The sequence below is a fragment of the Sitophilus oryzae genome, unplaced genomic scaffold (genome assembly GCF_002938485.1).
Source record: "Sitophilus oryzae breed Bouriz unplaced genomic scaffold, Soryzae_2.0 scaffold_1576_pilon_pilon, whole genome shotgun sequence".
In the NCBI taxonomy this organism is placed as follows: domain Eukaryota; kingdom Metazoa; phylum Arthropoda; class Insecta; order Coleoptera; family Curculionidae; genus Sitophilus; species Sitophilus oryzae.
In genome coordinates this window covers 13,966,270-13,993,713 of record NW_022146254.1, presented here as the reverse complement: position 1 = coordinate 13,993,713, position 27,444 = coordinate 13,966,270, and the positions used below count along the sequence as shown (strand labels likewise).

Here is a 27,444-nt window from a genome sequence, read left to right as displayed (position 1 = left end):
TATAGCCTAAAATAATAACAACTCTTTTTAAAAACTTCATATTTTTACATCCTTGGGAACTTTTGCAAATAATTAAGTAAGTGATACCACTTGAAAAAATATTTATTTCATATACTGGGTGATCCGAACTGTATTCCGCAAACTATGACAGCATATTCTGCAGATAAAAATAAGTAAAAAAGTTCGTATAAATGTATGTCTTAAAATGCTTAATTTGGAAGATACAGGGTGTAGAAATTTCATTTTTATTTCGATTTTTTCCGAATAATTTCTGAAATAACGTCAATATTTCGATGAAAATTGGTGTCTGGCAGTTTTTTGACATGATAAATTTGATTTTGATGTCAATATGACTCCAACTTGTAGGAGGGCGCCACCTACATATTTTTAACTGATTTGAAGAGAATACTTTTTCTGTCTGTATCTGAGTAAAACAACTGAGTAAAAAATATACATTTACGATGTTTTTTACGTAAAAAAGGTCTCTTGGTAAAAATCGCTACGAGTATAATGGTTCTCGGGATATTTTGAATCGAAATTATAAATATACCTGTCATCATTGACATAAATTAAATATGTTGACTAAATAGTTATTAGACTGAAATCATAAATTTTAAATGTTTTTGTACCAAAAGTTCAACAGAAACAGAAACTGTTTATCATCATTTTTTCGAAGAAAAATTTGTGATTTTGAAAACGGTTGCTCGTAGCGAGTTTTACTAAGAGACATTTTTTACGTAGAAAATCAGGCAAATGTATATTTTCACTCAGTAGTTTTATACAAGTACAGACGAAAAGTTATTACTCTTCAAAACAGTATAAACACATGGAGGTCGCGCCTCTTACAAATAGGAGTCATATTGACATCTATATCAAATTTCTCATGTCAAAAAAATACCAAACACTAATTTTCATCCAAATATTGACGTTACTTCAAAAATTATTTGGAAAAAATCGAAATAAAAATGAAATTTCTACACCCTGTATCTCCGAAACTAAGCATTTTAGAACATAAATTTATACGAACTTTTTTACTTATTTTTATCTGCAGAATATGCTGCCGAAGTTTCCGGAATACAGTTTGGACTATCCTGTATATAGCCTACTTATAAAACTGTTTGTTTAAACATTGTCCCTATTCGGTTTTTGATCAAATTATATATATAAAAAAAAGTATTATAAGAAATTGTTTAACTAACTTACTGCTAGCAGGAAACTTATTGAGTATAATTAGGGAGAAACAATGTATAGGAATATGTCACGCAAGCCAATTTTTTACAACCAAATTTAATTTTCCTTTACAAACTATTCATTTTTGCCTCTGCAACCAGAATCGAGAGCTATTGGTTAAAAATAACGAAAAAACGTATAAATCACCCTGTATATTGAATACAAATTAAAGGAGGAATAAAATATTTTTAAGAATTCTGGTTATTACACATTTTGTTGATAAATGTACTGTCTTGTCTAATGTGTTGTCTTTAACGTTAACTATCTTATCACACTTTCTTCTATAAGGTATATAGAAATATTTTAGATAGGTACCTATCTACTTATTTCTCCAAAAAATTCTATATAATCCAATAAAATTGTAATTTGAAAAAAAAAATACGGGGAAGCTGATTTTTTCAAAGTTTTCAGCGACTGTCTTCTGAGTGTAAAATAAACAAAATCGGAAATTTTTCCCTTGCGGTTTTTGATCAATAGGGGTGGTTTTTTTTAAACTGTACTACAACAAAATAATTAGACGCAAATTGTACATAACAACATTCTCTATAAGTCCGCCTAATGAATTTTTTTATAAGTTTATTATTTCCCGACTTTGCTGCCGTTTCATGAGCCCTTTGGGGTGGTTTTCAAAAAGTTTGTTTTACAGCAAATTGACCCGTATGAAAGTTGTTCATAATAAATGGACAAGCAACTTTTCCTCATGATTTTTTTTGTAGCTTCATTATTTTTGGAGATAGCGCCTAGTTCATGAACAAATTATGGGGTTGTTTCATAATTTTTGTTTAGTTCTACAAATTTACCAACTTAAAGGTGTTCATATTAAAATTACATGCAAACTATAAACGTCCACAATTTCAGCAACATTCAATAATTTCTTGCAAATAAAACACGAATCCATTTTCCAATAGCACTTGTTTTCCTGAAAAAAAGACATTTAAACCTACCACCACTTGTTCATGATCTAGGCGCTATCTCCAAAAATAGTTAAGTTACAAAAAAAGTTCATAAGGCAAAGGTATATGTACTCTTATTTTGAACGAGTTTCCTAGGGTGAATTTGCTGAAAAAGGGTAACATAGAAAACTACCCTAATTTGTTTATGAAGTGGACGCTATCTCAAAATAATGAGGAAAAGTTGCTTGTCCATTTATTATGAACAACTTTCATACGGGTCAATTTGCTGTAAAACAAACTTTTTGAAAACCACCCCAAAGGGCTCATGAAACGGTCGCTAAGTCCGGAAATAATAAACTTATAAAAAATCATTAGGCGAACTTATAGAGAATGTTCTTATGTACAATTTGCGTCTAATTATTTTGTTGTAGTACAGTTTTAAAAAAAACACCCCTATTGCTCAAAAACCGCAAGGGAAAAATTTCCGTTTTTGTTTATTTTTACACTCAGAAGACAGTCGCTGACAAACTCTGACAAAGTCAGCTTGCCCGTAATTTTTTTTTCACTCTCTATACGGCGATACAATTTTACTGGATTAATATGGGTACTTCGCCACTGCAAGAAAATCTACAAAATAAAATAGTTATTTTATGTAAACACTTCTGGCATTAATCCCAAACGGAAACTACTTGTCAGAAGTTAGGTTTAAAGATATACAAATTTGCCTAACGAACAAAAAAATAAATAATAAAGAGGTATCTCTTTTAAAAAAACTAAAGTATTCTCGAATAGTTGAATTTAAATAAATATTTTTTATTCTTTGTATTTTTTTGCTTCCAACGACGGAAAGAGATAAACTTTCCGAAACGTTAAGCATTTTTTTGTTCGTTAGGCAAATTTCTATATCTTTAAACCTAACTTCTGATAAGTAATTTCCGTTTGGGGATTAACGCAGAAGTGTTTACATAAAATAACTATTTTATTTTGTAGATTTTCTTGCAGTATACCCATAGAGGATTTTTTGGAGAAATGAATCCGCCACATAGGTATAGACATTTTTTACTATCTACTTATTGTCAAGTTCAAAAAATAAATTCTCAAAGAAACTGGAATTGTAACAATTACTGCAATTCAATATATAGTCTATAAAATGAATAACTTTGAATTTTGACCGTTATTTTTTACCAACATGGCAAATATAAAATACCTCTGTCAAAGTTACTGATATTCTTTAAATTGAGTGACTGAACGAATCAGATAGGTAACTCTTTTTACTTTCGTGAAATAGAAAAGGAAAATTATAAAACAAGTCACAGTTCTGCCTCTTCTTGCAAAAATCAACACGAAATGGCATAATTGTCAAAAGTCAAATGTCATCAGCTTTTGGCATTTCTAAATATCAATCCAATGCCGTCTCTAATAGAATAGCTACGGAGCGAGATTTATGACGTCACGCTAGTTAGATCCTACGGATTAATAAATATGTTGTAGAATACATGGAAAACATAATTATTCCTCGTGTTTTTGGTTTGTATTTTAAAAATGATATAGTTTACATGAAATATACATAATATACAGTTAATAAATACAATATATTATATACCTATTTATAGTAATAAATACTTTGGCAAATAAACTATAACCCAAACAAATGCAGCAAATGTTTTACAATATACAAATAATGAATAGGTACATAAGATAATGGGTAAAATGTAAAATATATTTTAAATTTTGGTTTGAAAATCGATTTAATTTAACAAAAAAACATTCAATATCTACTAATAGTGATGTATTATTATTTGCATTCAAAAAATTTATATGTATATTGTGCAAGTATTAATGTTCGAAAAATTATATTTGCCAATAATACAATATCATAGAAAAAAAGGCGTCAGAGATGGCTATGAAATAAAGATCGCTGTCATTTTATATGTAAAATTATTCTAAAATTTTTGATTTTCTTGGGATTTAGGTTCGGGAAAAACGCTGATTAAGTTTTAATTTGGTTTTTCATTATTTTTGTTGGTTTAAAATAAAAAAAAATCATATGACACAGCACTGATTAAGGCTATAATGTTAGCCGAAACGTTTTTTTAGCGTTTTTATTTATTAACTGTATATATATTTTTTATATTAACTTATTTATATTTATATATTTCATGTAAACGAAAATCTGGGATCTAGTGGGGTTGCAGTCGGTGTGACTGCAACCCCACTAGATCCTAGATTTTCTTTCTTACTAGTCAGTCGAGACTACTTTCGGCTTTCATGTAAACTATATCATTTTTAAAATACAAACCAAAAATACGAGGAATAATTATATTTTCCATGTATTCTACAACATATTAATCTGTAGTATGTAACTAGCGTGACGTCGTAAAGCTCGTTCCGAGGCTGTTCTATTAGAGACGGCATTGCGTCAGCATGGCCGCAAGTTGCTAACCTAATAAAATTAACACTAGAAAAGCCCGCGGGAACTGTCAAATTCAAAGTTATTCATTTCACAGACTATACAATGTATTACAATTACAATCGTATTCTAATCAGGCTGTATAAGAAAAATTTAAATATCTCACTATAATTAGTAATATAACAGAATATTACACGGTTGAAAGAGAATAACATAACAGATAATACCAATAAATATAAATATTATTGTTGTATCACTGGACTGGACTATTTAGATGTAAAATGCATCAATACAAAGTGGAAAATATACCGGGTGTCTGAATAATACCCCTGTTCCTACAAAATACTTCAATCATGACGCCTGTATTTTTCAGGGAAGCATACATATCTACATATATTTGATACCAATTAAAGTTTTAGTTAAGTAATCGAGGGCGCGATTTTTAAATTCGTTGTTGCCAATCATGGACATATTCGACGCCGGGCTGTCTAACTGGAATTTAAATTTCCCGCTGGGGATTCAGGTGGTAGCTCTGATATAAAAAATATCAAGTTGCCACCTTTATTTATTTATTTCCTGACGCTGTCATTCGGTTTGGGACTTTAGTTTTGTATTACGAGTTTTTGGTTTAAATGAATTGTGTTGTGATATTTTAAGCTTAAAAAGTTTTACTAGCAGACCTTCCAGTCGACCATTGTTCATTTAAAACCTCTTTTAGTGCGAAGTATACAAGAAAGCTTAATAGCCGTAAAAAAATCAACTTTATTAGAATATTTTGAACGGGAAAGTTAGTCCTTTATGTCCCTTAAGTGCTGTTAAGAAGATGAGTTTGTTGATGTAAATAAAATCAAGTCATCCTAAAAAATATGTTGATTAAAAGACAATATACCGGGTGCGTCTCAAAAGTGGCCAACCACTATAACTTTTTTATTTTTTTTAGATAAAAAAAGGAGATTTGGTATGTTAGTATATGACATAAATTAGGATTGATTGACGTATTCAATTGTTTTTGGTCACTTCCTGTTTCACCGGAAATAATATATCATATGTCAACTTTTGACATTCTCGCTTTATAAAAAATGGTATTTTAAAATTTAATCTAGAATGGCATGGCTATGTTGTTTAGGAGGGGAGTTAGTCACCGCGACCTTAAAGATCTATTGTGTGTATGGCTATGTTAAAAACATTAATTCTTAATTAAGGAGCCTTGGAAAAATAGATTTGATCGTCTAATGTTTTTAGTGTCTTGTCCTGTCAAGCAATGTCCCTTGTTTTTAGTGTCTTGTCATTTTCTATCGAATAAAGCAAAAAAATACCGAGGGTGCCATTTAAAAATCAAAAGTTGTAGTCATTTCCGGTGAAACAGGAAGTGACCGAAAACAATTGAATAGGTACGTCAATCAATCCTAATTTATGTCGTATACTAATATAACATACCAAATCTCGTTTTTTAACTAAAAAAAATAATTATTTTATAATAGGGGTGAGCCACTTTTGAGACGCACCCGGTATATAAAAACGGGCAACGCTGTGCCAGCCAAGCTTATAATCACATACTAAAAGTTATTTGATATGAACTATATTTAAATAATTTCTGAGTATAATTATTACTAATATAACAGAATATTACACGGTTGAAAGGAAAACAGATACAAAAAATGTATTAATACAAAGTTGTAAATATACCGGGAGTCTCAATTGTTTGTGTGTTTGTAGTCTTCAATTAGAAGAGGACCACAGTAGATCTTTAAATGTACCATTTTGTGCCTATCAGTTATTTAATAGTACCAAGTCGGTACGACTTTCAATTTAACAGAAAACATTTGCAGTATTTAATAATGAACCACACCCTGTATAGCCTGAATAGGTATATTATGGGATTATCAACTGCTAGGAAACTTTCCCAAATTTTTTAATATTTGCTCCACTGGAAAATAAAGTTTTGGATGAAAATTCAATAGATACGGAAACACCCGGTATACATTATTAATTTCTTAAACTGTTGATGATCTAATAATAACATTTTTTACAAACCAAAAAATACAGAAACCATTAATTAATCATTTTGTTTAAAGCGTATTTGAACTTGAAAAAGATATCAAAAATTAACCAGCTGTTGATAAGAGCCAAAATATCAATTTTTAACATGTATATCTGCTGGCAGATTAAAAATAATATAGTAAAATTATCTAAATTATATAACACAGTTTTTATGGAATTTTAGTTTTAATAATAATTATTCTGGCTTGTCATCACGTCATGGACTGTGAGCAACAGCATTTTTTATATAATTTCTGTTTCACACTGACCTAATTGAAAGGATATACAATAAAAGGCAATTTTGCAATATTTATTTGTATTCTGCAACGTTCAATAATTTATTATGAATTCGTCCCTGTCAAAATAACATTGAGGTGGTTTAAAAATATTTATAACGTTGCATTGGCATATACTGTGTGGTACATCATAACACGGGACATAGGAAATCCCATGTAAATTTTGAAAATGTTAAATATTATCTCCCCAGATAATTTTATGCAAAAGTTGTATTATACTTTCTTGAAGGGGCGTTAAAGTTGTACTTTCGTCTAGAATTTCGTTTCGTTTGGATTCGGCATTTAGACGTTATTTGCAAAAGTCTAACTTCAAATTAATAAAATTTTATAACACGGCCCAGAGAAAGCTACAATTAAAATACCAGCAAAAATGTGATTTCTTTGTAGTTCTAGGTACACGGAGTATTGGATCACCCTGTATATTTTAGAAGAACGAATAGGATTTTTATGTTAATTTTGAAAATAGTTGAAATTCATCAGGTCAATGTAAACTAACGGTTAACGTTAAAAATAGTTTTACGTAGTTCTAAAATTTAAGTAAGTTCGGTGAAATGATCAGGTATGTAGTTTTTTAAACTATACCTATACTTAATTTATTTCAGTTCAAATTAAAAAAAATACATAAGAGCTGTTCAAATTTTCTAGTCTAGACAGACCATCTAATATTCATTTGCTTATTTTACTAAAAGATAGCTAATTGGCTCTTCTCTCTTCTAAAAACTGTCATCGCCGGATTTTTTATTTTTCATTTAATTAAACAAAACATAAAAAGTATTTTTTCCTGATGTCGATGTGGCGGATGCACCAGGCTTCAACTAGTAATGGATAATACTCTGATCAGATAAATAGTATAATATATAAATAATGATACCCTATTTAAAAAGTAATGAAAAATAAAATTATTTTATATTTTGTCGATTTTGGCCGGCGTTGGTTTATTAATTTATGATTACGAGATTTATAATAAAGTAAGTACAGAACCACTGGCATTAAACACCTGTCATAATTTAATTTCAGGACACTTTTTGGTAATTCTAAAGAATTTTTAAAACAGACCTTCAAAATACACTCACAGGCACGAAAAACGGGCACCTTAAAATTTTCATGTATTTTAAAGTTTTATATATTTTGTTCTAGTAGACCGATTTTGATGATTTTTCAAGCAATTTGTCGCTAAATTATTTGACTTTTTAGTGTTTCTTTCTAAATTCAAAATGAAAGTTGCCTTCTGTTAAGTATACGATGGAAAACAAAATGTTGATATTTTGGTGAAATTTGGTGAAATGTTGATATTTTGAAACACTCTGTAGTACGTTAACAAAGCAAAGAATTTAAAAATTATTTTATCCTCTAGGTACATATATCTTTTCTCGATAGTTTGTTTTTTTATTCATCTCAATAGCTTTATTTTTTTTGCAGATAGGTATTCGCTTTTGAAGAAGACATCAACATGTTTTTTGTATTTTATACATTAAATTGGTCCTATATATAAAATAGTGTTTATGATTTATGTAATGTCACTGTCTTTGAAAAATTATATTAGTCATAGATAAAGGAATTTAGTATTGTCTGTTTGGTAGTTACTCTAGCAGATATGGTTTTAAGTCCAAAAGTTGATCTCTACCAGAATCAAAAAAATAAATAGATTTTTAAGAAATTTTAAGAACCGATATTCCGATTTGAATGATATTGGCAGTACATATTTTTTGCTAAGCGCTTTAACATTTGATTTTTACAAAAACCCATAAATGATACGAGCTATAAAAACTATACATAAATTCTAGTAAAAATATTTTATAACTTCAGCGACTGCCGATTTTTTTCGTCCTTTTTGTAATATAAAAAAAATATTTTAATATTTACTACATTTATTGTCTTTTGTAAAACGACATCCCGTAGTTTTTGTCCTTCCATCCTATCTATACAAGTAAACATATTTTTCTGAAATTCATTATTAAAGGACCTATAGATGCCCAACCGCGCTTTTTCTAAACCCTGTATACCTACTGCACATATTTCATTTTCAGATTATATCTCAATATGTTACCAAAGATATTTATTATTGGTTGTTTCTGTATACTCGCTATCATTGCCAAAGATGTCAGTATTGAAGAGGAGGAATACAATGCCCGAAACTTTCTCATCCTGTTAAACAGACAAACGGAAAAAGACAGTAATCGACTAAGTCTAGCCAACTGGGCTTATGCCTCAAATTTGACAGAAGAAAACTTAAAAAATCAGGTAAACTTGTTAGTTATTACTAAAAATTAAACTGGTCTGCATGAATATCGTCCCTAACATCATTCTTGCCGATTCTTATTCAATTAAATTCGTGTCCATAAAATTATTATTATTATCCAAAAGTGATAAAAATAGAGAGGATGACTCCCCCGCAAATGGTGTTATTGGTCTTAAAAAATACAAAAATTAATATATTAAACTTTGCATTTTATTGAGGGAAGAAAAGAAATCTCTCCAAAAAAATCCTTTATGGATATTTCGCCACTGCACTGCAAGAAAAATCTACAAAATAAAATAGTTATTTTTTGTAAATACTTGTGCGTTAAACCTAAACGGACACTGCTTGTCAGAAGTTATGTTTACAGTAATAAAAATTTGCCTAACAAAGAAAAAAATTAACGTTTCTGAAAGTTTATCTCTTTCCGTCGTCGGAAGCAAAAAAATACAAAGAATAAAGAAAAAAACTATTTAAAATATTTAAATTCAACTATTCGAGAACACTTTACTTTTTTTAAAACAGATACGTCTACAAGAAACCGTTGACGTTCTGTTAAAATCTATCTCTGTTTTTCTTGCAGTGCAGTGGCGAAATAACCATAAAGGATTTTTTTTGGAGAGATGAATCCGCCACATAAGTATAGACATTTTCTAAGAAAAGAAATTATATTCCTTCAAGATACGCTGATATACCTAACATCGGTTCATTCAATCACTAAGTATTGTGATTTGTTTTTAGCTGGCTGTAGCTGCTGAAGTGGCCAAAAATGAAAAGGAAGCCTGGCAAAGAGTGATACAGTACAACTGGAAAACCTTCTCCGATCCCAGCTTAAAAAGGCAGTTCCAGAAATATTCCGTGCTGGGTATCTCGGCTTTGCCAGAAGAGAAATTCAAGAACCTGAACAAGATCGTCAGCGACATGGAAGCTATCTATTCCAAGGCGAAAATTTGCCCGTTTGGAGCTAAAACAGCGGAGACAGAGGAATGCAAGCTGGGTCTCGAGCCAGGTAATTTATTTATTAATGTTAATAAACTATATTTTAGCCTAGCACAGCCTCATAACACCTTCATTGGCCACAGTGTTCACTATTCTTTCCTAAAATATTATCTTATAAGCAGAGTTGTGGTCGTAGTTTCATTGTCGACATCGACGCGTCGACACTCGACTGTCGACTATGAAGTAAATGTCGACAATATCGAGAATGTCACAGGCACAGGTTTAAGGTTCGGTTTATCATTAGTAGAGGAGTAATTAATTCTCCACCCAATAAAATTGTTGATTAATGATTACTTACTTACTATTTCTCCGGACATTTTTGGTTATTTTGTTTGATTTAGGCTATCCTGTGAAGTAGAAGATAATTTTTATTTTATCCTTAGCTAAGAATGTTTATTCTATGTTTTTAATAAATGTTTGTTCTATGTTTTAAGTTTTAATCATATAACCTTTTACTTTAACTATAACTATAATTTTTGTACCAAATTATTAGTTGTCGACGTCGACACCATAGTTGACGCTTCAACAATTCAATTGTCGACGTGACATTCTCGACGTCATCTAACTCAGCTTTTTTTGTTATAAAAGGACATGGAAAAACATGGACAAAAAATAACATGGAAGACCCGAATATACAGGGTGGTCCGAATTATATTCCGGAAACTTCGGCAGCATATTCTGCAAATAAAAATAAGCAAAAAAGTTCGAATAAATGTGTGTCCTTAAAGGCTTAGTTTCGGAGACACAGGGTGTAGAAGTTTCATTTTTATTTCGATTTTTTCCAAATAATTTCTGTAGTAACGTCAATATTTGCATGAAAATTGGTGTCTGGGAGTTTTTTGACATGAGAAATTTGATTTTGATGTCAGTATGACTCATACTTGTAGAGGGCGCCACCTATATATTTTTTAACTAGTTTGAAGACTAATAACTTTTCGTCCGTACCTGTATAAAACTACTGAGTAAAAAATATACATTTACGACGTTTTTTACGTAAAAAAGGTCTCTTGGTAAAAATCGCTACGAGTAATGGTTCTCGAGATATTTGGAATCAAAATTATTAATACCTGTCATCATTGACATAAATTAAACATGTTGACTAAATAGTTATCAGATTGAAATCATAAGTTTGAAATGATTTTGTGTCAAAAGTTCAACAGAAACTGTTTTATCATCCAGAAAAAATTATGATTAATTTAAAAAAATAAAAAAATAATAAAATTATTTCAGTCATATAATTATCTACTCAACGTGTTTATTTTTTTGACAATAATGACATGTATTGACTATTTCCATTCTAAATATCTTGAGAACGGTTGTTTGTAGTGATTTTTACCAAGAGACTTTCTTACATGAAAAATCACATGTAGTTTTATACAGGTACGGATGAAAAGTTATAACTCTTCAAGCCAGTTAAAACACATGTAGGTGACCTATATAGTGTGACCAACGGATCTGTAGCTACGGGGTATCGGCAGGGGAACGCAGTTGTAAACAAAACACGCCCAATTTCATTCATAAAATAGGCATGGGCGTACGGTGTTATATGAAAATAATGTGTATCATAAATATAATACTCAGATTAATAATTTTTTTCAAAAAACTTTATGCTGTTTGAATCGTTACTGTTGAGTTGAGTTAGCAGATAAACACTAAAAGCTTTTATTAAAACTCCCTTAAATATTTTGAATCATTTTATTATTGTGTTGTTAATATAATAGAAGAAATAATTACAGCTGGGGGTTGGAACCTTTGGTGTTACACAGCAAAATAAAACACTAAATCAGTACAATACACCAAAACACTTTTAATTTTACACTGGACGCACGTTTCGCTAACCATGTCTGCCATCAGCAGATGATCAAGACTGAGTCTATTTATTTATATATCTGTACCTACTAACTATATTTTTTTCTATAATACATAATTTTAGATATAACTATTTCCAGCAAAAAAAATCTTGAAAATAGTTAACTTTGGAAGCGCAAACAAAACATAATTTTACTCACCAGTAGATCCAATATTGCCTATTACCGTTGATTGAAAGAACTGCTAGACTTATTTCCTTCAATCAACGCTATTACACCAGATATGGTATCGCTCCGCCAGCAGTTTTTAAAGGTTAGGTCATTGTCTACCCATATGTTTCATCCAAATAGATAATACTTGGCTATATTTTCGAATATATTTATATCTCTCTCTGCAATATAATGGGCCGCTCCATTAATATTTATCTGTTATTTTAACATTTACGCCAAAAAAATTAATTTGATTTTAATAACCCCCTAAGCGTTTCCCTGCAAAAGGAAAATTCGATTCTTCCTGCAATTTTTGCAAAAGCTTTCTAATTGCGGGGACGAGTTTGAATTCAAGATAAAATCTATTTATCAAATTCCTGACCACTTCAAAAAAGTCGTCGAGCTTTTCGACAGCAGTCTCACGTGGTGGTTTCTTTCCAGAGCTGGATATCATTTTATCGGGGTTAGTTTTCAGCCTTTTTTTATCTTCTATGTGAATTTTTTTGTAGCCGATACGCTAACTCCGGTATAAAGAAATATCCGCACAAGTTTACGTTTAAGCGGCAACTTAAGCGAACTCTCTGTAGCTTCTTCATCGCAAACCCTATTATGAACACAAGGAAATAAACCAAATGAGATTCCATCCACGTTATTATTAACTTACCTATATAAATTAGCTATTATTTCTCTTGTCTGACTATGTAGCGTCTTACCCTTAACAAATTTATTCATTTTAAAACACAAATATACGATCAAACTTGATATTAATAATTAAAAACTACGAACGAAAAACATTATAACAAGATAACAAAACAATAAAACACAACTTAACTATCAAATATACGAAAAATATAGGAATAAAGTTTAGGATAACCGGTATAAAATAATGAAATAAAGTAATAATGATCAAAAAAATGACACCGCCACTGGATATTTCAATAGTATTCAATATTCCTACTCTTTTCAGAAGAGACCGTGAAGTTGGGGATAAAGCAAGCGAATAGGAAAGTAGTAAAAGCCATGGCAACCGCGTGTTAACAAATCCTGTGACGTACTCTCGCCAATCATGTTCGATGAATAGGCGGCCATGCGCGGCGATGCCGGTTTGCCAATGATATCGTTGAAAAATCTTCAACTTTCATAATAAGCAGATTATACAGAATGAAAGAAATAAGTCATTAAATAAAACATATCGAACAATATGAACTACGTTAAAATTCCTTAGTAATATACGTCAGAATATATGCTAAACACATTATATATAATAAAAATATATTAAATTTATAGTTCATGTCTGGCAATTTTGCAATTTTATAGATAAACGTGGCAATATCGATTTTTTTTTCTCGCATTCCTTCCGTAGCTTCAGATCCGCTGGTCAAACAGTACAAATACAGTAGGTGACCCTATAAAGTATAATAATATAAATATAATACCTACAGTAATATAGTAGGTGACCCTACAAATAGGAGTCATATTGAGGAGTCATATTGACATCAAAATCAAATTTCTCATGTCAAAAAACTTCCTTCAGAAATTATTTGGAAAAAATCGAAATAAAAATGAAACTTCCACATTCTGTATCTCCGAAACTAAGTCTTTTAGGACATACATTTATACGAACTTTTTTTAGTTATTTTTATCTGCAGAATATGCTGCCGAAGTTTCCGGAATACAGTTCGGACCACCCTGTATACTTAGCTATGCAAGCTTCAATATTCTTCTATTCCTAACCTACTACTGGTATAATAATTATACAGTAGTAGGATCCGGATAGTTCTAGTAAATAGCTACACTTCATTAGGACACTGCGTATATTATGAGCTGGGTGCTTTGAAGAATAACTCTTCTAGATAACAATTAATAGGACATCTTTGTCAAGAATTCCTTTCTGTATTTTAAAAACTAATAATAAATTCTCAAAAACGAATAAAGAATTCTATCAGGGCAGTTCTAGTGTAGCTCATCACTAATTAGTTCATTTATATACGTGTATACATATCATAATTTACCAAGAAGAATTTCCTGATTTAAACCAAAATTACCTACCTAAATTCCTGTTTAAATGGTTAAATAATTGTTCCTGTGATAAGTGCCTGTTGTTATTGTTTAAAACGTTTAAATAGTTGTTATAGATAAGTATTTTTTTTCTATAGAGCTGACTAATATTCTGGCCACTTCAAGAAACCCCGAAGAACTGAAACACGTTTGGTTGGAATGGAGGAATGCTGTAGGGCCTAAATGCAGACTACTATATGAGGTATAAACTTAGTATGTTTTTTACTATAACATACATACAGGGTAGCCCATTAGTGCGAGGAAGTCCAATATCGTCGTTATAAAAACGCCAGAAATATGTTTTGTATTAGGGTTAAATGAATATTGAATGCGTCTCTTTTTTAGCAATATGTAAATCTGACAAATGAGGCAGCCAGATTGAACAACTTCACAGACGTTTCTGAATACTGGCTTGATGATTACGAGGATCCCAATTTTAAATCGCAAATCCAGAGTTTGTGGGAGCAACTTAAACCACTCTACCTTCAGATCCATGCTTACGTGCGCACAAAACTAAGGGGAAAATATGGTGAAATCGTTAGTGAAAAAGGACCCATACCCATGCATCTGTTGGGTACGCATTTTCTACTTTTTACTTCTTATTATTTATTTAACCTGTCCAATAATAAATTAATACTATTATAAGAACTCTCCATTCTTCAACCAACTGGCAGGCGTAATATGAATCTTGTCTTTTGTTATGTTTAAAGAAAAAAATATTGGAATTAAGGCGATAGAAATCTAAAATTCATATTTCAATACAAAGTGTTCCTTAATGACATGCTAATATTTAAGAGTGTGTTTCTCGGACCCATTCTAAGAAAAAAAAATTCATATTCATATACCGGGTGCGTCTCAAAAGTGGCTTACCCCCTATAACTTTTTTATTTTTTCAGATAAAAACCGCAAGCTAGAATTTCAAATAAACCATATGCGAAAATGTCAAAAGTTGACGTCGTGATATGTCATTCTATTGAGAGTGTTATTTTCTATCGAATAAAGTAAAAAAATACCGAAAGTGCCATTTAAAAATCAAAAGTTGTAGTCATTTCCGGTGAAACAGGAAGTGACCGAAAACAATTACAAAATACGTCGGTCAATCCTAATTTATGTCATATACTAACATACCAAATCTCGTATTTTTAACCGAAGAAATAAAAAAGTTATAGGGGTGAGCCACTTTTGAGATGCACCCGGTATATGCTAAACATCTTAACTTTTGAGGGCTTAAACAAGGTGGTAAACATTTTTTTAAAAAAAACTTTTTTTATATCTCTGATATTATATTATACAGATCTTTATAAAACTTGATACACGTACATGCATTTTTTTTATTTATTTCACCCAGTGGCCTCCATACGTGTTTTACATTGAATATTTTTGAAGAAAAAATGATACGCCACTGACTTTTCTTAAAATAGACATTATTGTCAAAATTTTCATTCAAAATCTAACAATTATCATTTCTTGATTTTTTTTCGTCCAAAACAGCTTAAAAAATAAAATTTGACTCTGAACTGACCCTAAAGTAAAGTAAAGTTTTACTTTAGGTTCAGATCGCTTAAAATCTGATGCGGTGACTGATGAAAAACATTCATTTTTATGCATAGAACACCGTGTATCACATTTCATAAAGGTATCCAAAGAATATACCTAGCTAGAAAAAGAATGGACTCCATACTGAAAAATGGTCCTACAGAAGTGGCGCCATCTATTGAGTAGGGATTGTTTTAAATGGGTCGAAGCGCGGGCTTTTTAAATGAGCTTATTTATTGAATTTTACTCTAAAATAATTAAATTTGATTATTAAATCTTATTTTTTTACACAAATTCAACAATACTAATAACAAGTATCGTTGTGATGTGTAAAAAATAAGATTTAACAGTATAATTTATACGATTATTAAATAAAATTAAAGCCAAACATGTGAAATATTATTTATTATTTAAAGTTTTCATTTATAAGTCAAATATTTAAACATCGTTTATTATAATAAAACAAGACCAACGTAATACGCCCAAAGTTTTGTAAATGGAGTAAATATAATAAATAGGTACTTAAATGAAAGCAAAAATAAAAGACTTACATTATATTTTTAGGGCCACAAACAAAAGGAATTGTCTAATTAAAACACATATAACAAATTATAGTTTGAAAAACATTTTGATAATCATTTATTTGATAATATTATGATTGTTGCTATGACAACGACAATATTTTTTGAGAATTTGACAATAATATGACAATGGCCGTTGGAAACTATGGAAACTACAAAAAAATTCTGATTTAACGCCATCTGGCAATAACTAGTAGCAACTTCTTAACCTAAAAATTAATTGCACTACCACCTAGTGGCTAGGGCTGGAACTATTTTATTTGAGATTTCCGTGGAAACCTTTGAATAAGAAGACTAAGGAAGGAGCATATCAAAAATCTTAGGTACACCGCGATGGGCCTCAAATATGGCCGACTTAAATCCGGTTTATCAGTGTCGTTCTAATTTTATTTAAAAAATGTAAAACTATGATGTAGGGTAGACGTGGGGTAGACTCAATAATTTGTTGTTTTATTTTACGTTGTGAATAAATGTTGGTAGTTATTAAAATTGTTATAAAAATATATAATTCTAATAAAAATAGATAAGTTATAATAAGTATTTATTAACACAAACATCCGATACGCTACTGAAGCAGGTAAGTCAAATTAACGTATCTAATCTTTGACAAGTAATAAATAAAAGCTAAAATGCAAGAAAAATATATAATTTAGTTAATTTAAGTGAATTTCATAAATGATCGGTTTACTACACGTATGTATATTATATAGTCACTTACTAGCGAAAAGTTGTTCCATTATTTCACTCAATTTTCGCCGAGATCTACCGCACGCTACACAACCAACTATTTTAGAGTCTTTTTCGATAAATCGCGATAGTGTCACTGTTAATTTAAGTTCTGCCACAATTTCCATCTAGATTTACTACCTTTATACAACTATCAGTAGTAGAATAAATAATAAATAACATAAAATAAGCTCCGTAAAGACTGACAAATCCACAAAATTTCAAATCAAATTCAAATGTGTCAAATGAATCGTCAAACAGAACTGTCAAGGATCCCCACCCTAGAGAGCTTTTATGGTGGCTTTTCCGCCCACCATGCATGAATACATGGATAGCATTATGCTCCTTCCTTATTCTTCTTATTCAAAGGTGGAAACGGTGGAACCGCTTTTGCTATTTCACTTTCCCGCCCCTGAAGATATCTACCTTTGAAATATCTACCTATAACATCAGAGTTATTTTACATAAAAAAAAATAAAAAAATTACCACCCTGTATCTCAAAAGTTAAGATATTTATGGCATAATATATTAATTTTCAAGTTTTTTTCCTTGGAATAGATCCAATAATCACGTCCTTGAATATTACCAGATCATTGAGGAACATCCTGTATATTAGAAAAATAATGTCAAACAATTTTTAGGAAACATGTGGGCACAATCCTGGAGCAATGTAGCTGATTTCATGCTGCCCTATCCAGACGCAAAAGACGAAAATTTAACAGAAGAACTAAAAAAGCAGGTTTGTAATTAACATCATACTTGTTTTGATTATGACTATACAGTATAATTCCAATAATTTTCATCTCCTTAGTTTGTAAGCTGCAAGTTTTCTGTAGTTTCTTTAGAAAATCATGATACTTAATTCATAGAGATAACCCCCTACCAGCATTAGCGTAACTAGGAATTCATCCTGGGGGGGGCCTAAGGTTGAACCCAGGGTGGGTTTTTGTTTTTTAAATAATGAATAATAACAATATTATAAAATAAACACAATTTTTGAAATTGTTTGTTTGTGGGAGCAACTTAAACCACTCTACCTTCAAGTTTACATGAATTTTTCTATCAATAAATTTGACAGACTTGGTTACCAACTCGTATTTTCGTGGATTTCTTAAATACATACAAATTATGTAAAAAAATTAAAACTACCGCTCATTTTTTGAACAAAACTAAATAACATTAACTATACAAAACTAGAAAAAGTAATTTTTACTACATCACAATCGATTGAAAATTAATATTTAGCCAAGAGTCATAATTCAGTCAAAATTCAAGATTTCTCGGGGGTGCCCAGCAAATGGGCAGTACCTGGGGTGGACCCTGCACCACTGAAGCAGATGTCTGTATTATTGATAAAACTAAATCCTATAATCCATCTTTCTAAATACAAAAAAACTTTAACGATTAAAATGTAAATTCTAATAAAAAAATCTATATTTGAGACATATTTTCAAATTCTTGTATTTACGTTTTTGCCTGAAAATGGAGATGTTAAATGACTAAAAAACTTAAATATCTGTTTAGTGCATAGATTCATAGATAGAAAAAAATAAATTTAGGATACAGAGAAAACATCACTAAATTTTTGATAGCATGTTTTTAAATTATCTTTTTCGAAATCATTTTTTTTTTTACTTAGTTGTAATAGTAATAAAGTAAATTTTAGTCTATACCTATGTGGCGGATTCATCTCTCCAAAAAAAATCCTTTACGGGTATTTCGCCACTGCACTGCAAGAAAATCTACAAAATAATATAGTTATTTTTTATTTTGTAGAAATAAAATAAAAAAAAACACTTCTGCGTTAAACCTAAACGGACACTGCTTGTCAGAAGTTATGTTTACAGTACTCATTATTACAGTACTTATTTATAGTACAAATTCTCCTAGTGGACGATATGCCAAGAACGTACAACTTTGACAAACATGTCAATGTAGTATTGAGCAATAAGAAGGATTGGAAGAGCGAAACGCTTGCCCAGCAGTTAAAAGACCATACCATAACTTGGTATACTGATGCTTCCAAAACCAATACGGGAACAGGGATCGGAGTGTTTGGGCCGAGAGCTAATTACTCCGACCAATGGGCACTTACCCTAGTATCCTACAGGCAGAAATCTACGCTATCGAGAGATGCGTACAACTTATCTTAGATAGGAACTATCGGAAACAAAAATAGCCATCTTGTCTGATAGTCAAGCAGCGTTAAAGGCGATCAACTCAGTATCAATCAATTCGAAATTGGTCAAAGAATGCATAGAGAAGCTGAATAAATTAGGCAAAGAAAACAAAGTCCTCCTACACTGGGTGCCTGCTCACCAAGGGATAGAAGGCAATGAAAAAGCAAATAATCTAGCTAGGAAAGCAGCGAACACTCCACTAACTGAACCAGAACCGTTCTGCTTTCCAAGTGGTAACCAACTCAAGGCGGAACTCAAGAACTTGGAAGATTCCATCCGCAACCTGGAATGGAAATTTTCCAATGGTCTAAGACACTCGAAGAAGTTTCTGAGGGCTTATGATGAAGAAAAATCACAGATCTTCCTGGGTCTGAGTAAGAACAATCTTCGGATTGTCACGGGGTTTTTAACAGGACACTGTCTCCTCAACGAACACCTCAGTAGATTGAAACTAAGAAGAAACGGCGAATGCAGATTCTGTGGGGAAGATGGGGAAACACCAGTACACCTCATCACTGAGTGCGCCGAGATGACAACCATTCGTGCCATGAATTTTGGTACGACTGATATTGGAGATGGAGAACTACCCTCTATAAAACCGTCCCAGATACTGGCTTTTGTCAAAGCCCTGGGACTGTATGATGAGTTATGATTCAAGAAAGGGGGACACAATGGATCTGTAAGGTCGAAGTGATTAACCCCCCTCCCACTCATTCTAAATTCTAAAAAAAATTCTAGTACAAATTTCGTAACAAAGAAAAAAATGCTTAACGTTTCGAAAAGTTTATCTCTTTCCGTCGTCGGAAGCAAAAAAAATAAAGAATAAAGAAAAAAACTATTTAAAATATTTAAATTCAACTATTCGAGAACACTTTAGTTTTTTAAAACAGATACGTCTACAAGAAACCGTTGACGTTGATTTCTTGCAGTGCAGTGGCGAAATACCCATAAAGGATTTTTTGGGAGAAAGTAAACTTTGTTTTAATTTCTTTTTTCATTTTCTATTTATTATATTATTCAAAACATGTTTCTAAAACTACAAAATTATTGGAAATTGTACCGTATAGTATGAAAATGATACTGAAATAAACAGTTTACAGAATTATACAGCCACGAAGATATTCAGGACAGCAGAGGAGTTCTTTAAATCGATAAATTTATCAGAGATGCCAGAAACATTCTGGAACAATTCCGTCTTGGAGAAGCCATCGGACAGGGAAATAGTTTGCCACGCTTCAGCGTGGGACTTCTTCGACCAAAAAGACTTTAGGTAAGTCAATTGGTTCGACCTCATAGGCGTGTTTTTTTTTGTGTCGAAATTAGGGATAATATCCCTAAAAATATTTGCACTCCCCCTGTATATGGAATCGTCAAGATAGACAGAGAGCAATCTTCCTCAGACTGAAGCATCAATGAATCTCTCTTGCAATTCGATATAATCTTATCGCTTATCGTCAAGGAATTTCTGAAGCAAGTCCTTTGTTAAAACTAACTAAATCAAGAGCATTTTTTTCCTTCAGGATTAAACAATGCACTGAAGTAACCGGTGAACATTTTATCACAGCCCATCACGAAATGGGTCACATTGAATACTTCCTACAGTACAAAGACCAGCCAGTTAAATTCAGAGAAGGAGCTAACGATGGTAATAATAATCTTGTAATTTATAATTCATAAGTAAATTTATTTTTTAAATTCTCCTCAGGTTTCCATGAAGCTATCGGAGATCTTATAGCTCTTTCAGTTGAAAGTACCAAACATTTAAGGAAGATTGGATTGGTACACAGCGAGAAAGATGATCCCAAACAAGTACTTAATAATTTGTTTAAGGTACGATATAGGCAAAATAGCAAAATCTATAAACTTTATTAGTCTTAACGATCTACTGCTACTATATGATTTCTTTTTTATCAATCTGCTTTGATGTATTATGATTAATTTGTATAACACCAAGTAATAATAAATAAACACTTTATGTATTTTTTCAATAACAACTGTTAAAATTGCCTTATACCTATCAAAAATAGTAGATAAAATAGTACTTTAACCGCAAGGGTAGATTAAATGATACTTTAACAGCGAGGATAGGTTAAAAACTTTATTTCTTCTCGCACATTTTTTAATTGCTTCCAGTTTTGAAAATTTTTGTATTCCTTTTCATAAGTTATTCGAGATTTAAATGGAAGTAGTTCGGATATGGCGTTTGTCGCCTCAGCCTGAATATCTGTTGGTAATTTACTTATTTCGTTTTGAGGCATTTCTGGCTCCAATTCAATCAGCAATCGACACGAAAGAGGATTAAAAAATATTGACTCAAAACTGACAACTAAAGAGACAGCTTTATTTATTTGTCAAATTACATAGAAACCAACGCCAACCCAGCACAATATTTTTCTACTCATAATAAATTCCTTGAAATAATAATTTCTGAATATTTTTTAAACCGTAACTCGCAATGGAATAAAATATTGTTTTATACACGAAGATAAAATTGCATTTTATCTTTTGGTCGACGATAAAATACCATTTTATCGTCTTGTATAAAAAATAACTATATACCTACATAGTAAATAATGATTGAGTATTTTTTTAGCTGGGTTTATCCAAAATCACTTTCCTACCATTCGGGTACTTGATGGACTTGTGGCGGTGGGACGTATTTTCCGGCAAAACCAAACCCGAAGACTACAATTGCAAATGGTGGGAACTGAGGGAAAAGTACCAAGGAGTCGAACCGCCAGTGGATAGGAGCGAGGAAGATTTCGACCCAGCTGGAAAGTACCACATTATCGCCGATGTACCATATTTGAGGTATAAAAGTAATGTATTATCTCTATTTATTATAGATTTAAGGAGTCTATTACGGCTGTACTGTTCATGTCGCTCTCGGGGGTCGGATAAAGTGGGTGTGTGGCCGAAGGAAATATGTATTATATTTCAGAAATCTGACTAAAGCTTAGCCCCAAAATCCCAAACACACGTGCTTTGATTACGGCTTGCAGAGCTTCAGCATTTTCCATAAAATAGCGAGGCATTTGTTACAAAACCATATAAATTATATATCACTGTAATCACAAAACTTATTTCTCTACAACAATATTCTTTCTGGATATTATAACGGAATTTTAATTATTTCTTTATTTTCGAGAAAATTTAGCCCAAACATAAAGTATATTTTGTTGATATTTGACCATCAAAATCTTAAAAATAAAGAAGTTATCTAAAAATGCGCTACAATACGGATATAGTATAATCCTTTATCTTTAATTTCCTTCTTCATTTGTGTAAAAATACCTAGCCAGTTTTACATAAAACGTTCAGTACAGCTTAACCATGAGGTCAAATGGTCAATGCTCATTTCTGCATTTCAGTCAAATCGGTGGAAAAATTTCGCCATGTGGGCAGTTTGGGTGTTCATAAAAACTCAAATTATAAAACCACCTCGTTTATCGCGTATCGTGTATGTTTGGTTTAGTCAATATAAATCAATATTTAAATTTTTAATATCGAAAAAAAATTTAGTTTTAGTTGCTATATAGCTTTGTCGTAGCCGAGGGTTTGAGATGCAGCGCGAAATTTGTGTAGGAAATAATTCATAATTTTCTGGTTCTGGATAAATGATGAACTCTTGTTGACTGATTCTGGAATAGATATTTTCAAATAGACAACATATTATGGTGTTTAGTTTGTAAAATCGTGCGGTTAAAAGAAAACAATAATTGCTTAAATTTCGAAAAACGTTTACAGAAAGAATTGACTTAAAATATATAAAAAAAAGTGAAATAAAACTTTTAGAAATGTGTATGTGTATATATGTATTTATATTTTTGTGACATTATTATTTAAGTGTCTTTTAAATCCTACCGTGGAAAATTCGTGTAAAGGACATTGACTGGATTTTTAGTGAAATGGCACTAGACCACCTGTTTAAAAATGTAAGGGTAGTATGATAACATAATTTGTATTTATTTTTAGCTTTATTTTCCTTTAACGAAACGTACAAGTACCTTGTAAGAAACCAATTAAATTTGGTCGTGTCTTAAAAAAAATCGATGCAATATTTTTAGATATTAACCTCCCTACAATAATAACCACGAGCCGCCACTGAAAGCGTTAAATGCCGAACGCCTATTTGGCTACTTTATCGAACTAGTGAACTGGACTCTTAGTATTTAAGTCTCTAAAGAGACTCTTAATAGATCGATATTGTTAAACTGGAATTTAAGTTAGTACCTCCGCTGTCGCACTTATTTTATTGGTATGCTCCTTCACTAGACTTATTCAATAGTATTTATAATACCGTGCATATTTATATTTAACCTGCTAAATACCTGAAACATTTATGTTCCAGGTACTTCATTAGTTTTGTCATCCAGTTCCAGTTCCACAGGTCGCTGTGCGAAAAAGCCGGCCAATACGAGCACAACAATTTGGAAAAACCATTACACGAATGTGACATTTATCAAAATCAAGCTGCTGGAAATGTCTTAAAGTAAGAAATCGTTTGCCTACTGTTGACAGATATGTCGTAGCTGTAATAATAATTATTGCTTACTAATTATTAGTAATTGAGTTAATCCATTATTTATTATATTACTAATAGTTTAAGAGCTAGCAACGTTTTCGAGAAAGTATTTTAAGAAAACTGACTCTTAAATATATCTTTTGCTATGCTCTCTGGAACAGCGTGCGCGTCGTCTGGCTGCCGATAGACGTTGCATTCACTACTGCGCATTGAAAGAAGATCCCATTTTTTTTAATTTTAGTATTGAATATAAATTGAACAAGTCTCCATAGCGCGACGCGAAAACGTTCTGCCTACAAAGCGAGAAGTCTACAGTTCAATACCAGCTCGGAGTAAACTTTTTTAGTAAAGTATTAAATAATTATGGTGATTAAAAAAACAATTATTTAATACTTCAGAATATAAACAAAAATAAAATAAAAAAAAGTTTACCCCGAGCAGGTATTGAACTCTAGACTTCTCGCTTTGTAGGCAGAACGTTTTCGCGTCGCGCTATGGAGACTTATTCAATTTATATTCAATACTAAAATTTAAAGAAGTTAATTAAAAAAAACGGGATCTTCTTTCAATGCGCAGTAGTGAATGCAACGTCTATCGGCAGCCAGAAGATATATCAAAGAGCCAGTTTTCTTAAAATACTTGTTTTTCAGACGTTGCTAGCTCTCGTACTATAAAATACTATACTGTTTTTATTCAACCAAAATTATCAACAGACAAATGTTGGCTATGGGATCTTCGAAACCGTGGCCCGAGGCAATGGAAGTTGTTACTGGTCAAAGAAAAATGGACGCCAGCGGTATACTGGAGTATTTTAAACCACTCCAAACATGGCTGGAGGAAGAAAACAGAAAATCTAACGCTTTTATAGGATGGGAGCCTTCTAAAAAAGGTAACATTATCATAAATTTGGAATCTGAAAGTGCATTATATTATATTTTTTAGTGTGTGTAAGGACAAGACAAGAACTACTGGACGCGCAAAAAGATAATACTACAACAATTCCTGCTCAAGCTTAAGTAATCGAATAAAAACCTTAAGAATATTTTTATTACTGTACTTATTTTTATATCTACAACCTGTTATCTATAATAAAGAAATATGTTTTAAATATAAACGTATATTATTCCGCAAATTGAAATATATGTTATTCAAAGTTGCCTATAGAGCATAATAATATAACGGAATATTTAATATTTTTACTAGTACCCTTAACGCTAGTATTGAGACATATTTCTAAAATATTTAAAGAGTTTCTGATAAGGTGGAAACAGATCCACACACAACTGCAACAACACACTTGTCACGATATTATGGCCTTTATTTTCACGTAGGTAATGGCACAAAAGATGGGTAAATAAAAAATACCAGAATTGTATTAAATACAAACGTTTAATAAATTGGATGTAAACATTTTTACTTTGATCTACTAAAAAATAACAATGTATAACTTTACAAACATACTCTGGCTAAATATAAACAATAATTTATTACATATTATAGTATATATACCGCAGTATATAACCTGTACTGCGACATTACGAATCATAAAGAAAGTAGAGTTATATCAATGGATATAGTATAAATAAATTGTAATAAATAAATTCACTAGAAAGGTATTTCATAAAGTTAGATATATACCTCTTTTTTCACACTACACTGATATGCACACATTGGCTGTATAACATTAAATACGAAATTATAACTTACATATTATGTCAAAGCGCTGTCACTTGAGCTTAACCAATCGTTCAATATAGTTATTCAACTATTAATCATAACGCACTGGTATTTAATGCATTCAAAATATGTCAGTTATAACCTGTAATAAATTAAGCACACGCATTTACCTACAACAACAAAGCAAGAAGGAAACAATGGTAGCAAAAGCGTAGATACAGGGGGTGGCAAAAAGTTAGCATCAAACGAGATCATTTTAATACTGAGTTGAAGTTTGAAAATAAGTTTATGTGGAATTCCTTTAGCCACGCCCAATAACAAAAAAAAATTGACATGTCATGAGATCACCCTGTCATTTATAAAAATTCGGTAATAAAATAAAAAGTAGGGTTAAGTAACAAAATATCTAAAAAAGTCAAACAGAAAAGTTTTTGAAGTAAGTTTCATAAATATACAAGGACTATAATTGAATAAATTTAAACGCCCTGTATATTTATAAAAATTAGTACATAGAAGTAAAATTAAATTCAACCTTTCCATTTGATTGATTATCTATTTGACTGATCTACAGTATGTCTCGGGATTGTCTTTTCAAAAGGAAAAACTTTTTTATCATCATTGACATTTGGAGAAAAATGCATTCTTCATAAAAAAATTTGCTTGTTCTAAAATGGTTAATCCCGATTAAACTTTTCCAAATTTCCATACAGTTTTAGAGTAAATTAGAATAAACATGAAAATACGGTTCAATTTTGTCCTAAGAAGTCCAAAACGCGTTTCCATGGTAGTATAATCTCGTTTTCATTCTTTGATAGATTCTTGTTGTTAGAATTTTAATTAACGTCATATTTTTTGCTGTTTTAAAATGTTAAAGAAGCATAACATTTATTTAGTTCAATGCTACAGAAAGGGTGATAGTACACACCTTTGGTACACACTAATGACAGCAAAAAATATGATGTTAATCAAAATTAATAATAACCTATCAAAGATTGAAATCGAAATTATATTACGTTAGAAACGCCTTTTTATTTTTCGGACTTGTCGCTATGACAGTTCTGTCAATAACGTAACTGTCATGACTTTTAAAATATGACATATGTCAAATTATTTTTTTTATTGTTATTGGACATGCTGAAGAAATTCTGTAAAATTTTTTTCTCAACGACTCAATAATAATAAAATTTCCCATTTGTTATGCACTTTTTGGCACACCCTGTATAGTATATAGTATGTAACAAAAGTACGGTAACGAATAAAAGAGAGGCTACAGTATAAAAATATAATTTAAGTAGAACACTTAATGCGATCACAAGTACGCGTTTTAAAATAGTTTTTTATTTATTTAAATACAAAAATTGACTTTTAGGCTATACAGGGTGATCAAATAAACAGAGAGGTCGGTGAGAGTTTGTTTGGAATGTACGGAAAATAAAATCATTGTTTTTATATCTAAGTCAGCTGAAATATCCTAATTATTTACGTATATAAATTATTAATTTTCATATAATATACATAGAACAAAAATTTTGAAAATTACTGGCGTTAAACATAAAAACAACGATTGAAAATAGAAAGATTTTTTAGTCGCGACACCCTATACAGCAACAGTATATAAATTTAACTGTATACTAATACCACAAGAATTTGAGAGTTACTTAAAGAGAATCCCCGACACTAAAAATTACCTCAAAGATTTAACAAAAATGTTATAGCCTTATTATAAAAATACTTTAAACGTTAGAGGTAGTTTTTAGTGTCCCTATACAATGAGATATAATAATTTTTATGCATATATCGTCCAGCCAAAACAAATAAAAAGCTTCAGAAAAAAAAGAGTTTATATATTTCGATATAATGTATAAAAATAATGACTCATTTAGGAATAATTTTTTTAAATTGTAAATTCTCTGGCACAAAATATTTAGTAATCATTATTATTAGCGTCTACTTTAGGAGTTTTTGGCAATATTTAAAATAGTTTCCTTTATATATCACTGAGCCAGGTTTAGAAAGAGAAATATAAATGCGTCAAGCT

General features: G+C 31.0%; 1 protein-coding gene across 4 annotated transcripts in view; it reads left to right on the top strand.

Annotated features, from left to right (window-relative positions):
* Window positions 1–24,837, top strand: part of LOC115879137 (angiotensin-converting enzyme-like) — a 30,658-nt gene extending 5,821 nt beyond the window's left edge. For 2 of the 4 annotated variants that reach the window (XM_030895801.1, XM_030895802.1), the window contains exons 2-14: window positions 7,257–7,428; window positions 8,897–9,110; window positions 9,847–10,114; window positions 14,279–14,382; window positions 14,526–14,754; window positions 17,666–17,763; window positions 20,305–20,474; window positions 20,725–20,849; window positions 20,910–21,034; window positions 21,798–22,015; window positions 23,556–23,696; window positions 24,443–24,618; window positions 24,672–24,837. In XM_030895801.1, coding sequence (XP_030751661.1) covers window positions 7,421–7,428; window positions 8,897–9,110; window positions 9,847–10,114; window positions 14,279–14,382; window positions 14,526–14,754; window positions 17,666–17,763; window positions 20,305–20,474; window positions 20,725–20,849; window positions 20,910–21,034; window positions 21,798–22,015; window positions 23,556–23,696; window positions 24,443–24,618; window positions 24,672–24,745 — 1,950 coding nt within the window. In that variant the 5' untranslated portion in view covers window positions 7,257–7,420 and the 3' untranslated portion in view covers window positions 24,746–24,837. The remainder of the gene's footprint in view (window positions 1–7,256; window positions 7,429–8,896; window positions 9,111–9,846; window positions 10,115–14,278; window positions 14,383–14,525; window positions 14,755–17,665; window positions 17,764–20,304; window positions 20,475–20,724; window positions 20,850–20,909; window positions 21,035–21,797; window positions 22,016–23,555; window positions 23,697–24,442; window positions 24,619–24,671) is intronic. The other 2 variants (XM_030895804.1, XM_030895803.1) reach the window with 1 other exon arrangement.
* The last annotated feature ends 2,607 nt before the right edge of the window (window positions 24,838–27,444 follow it).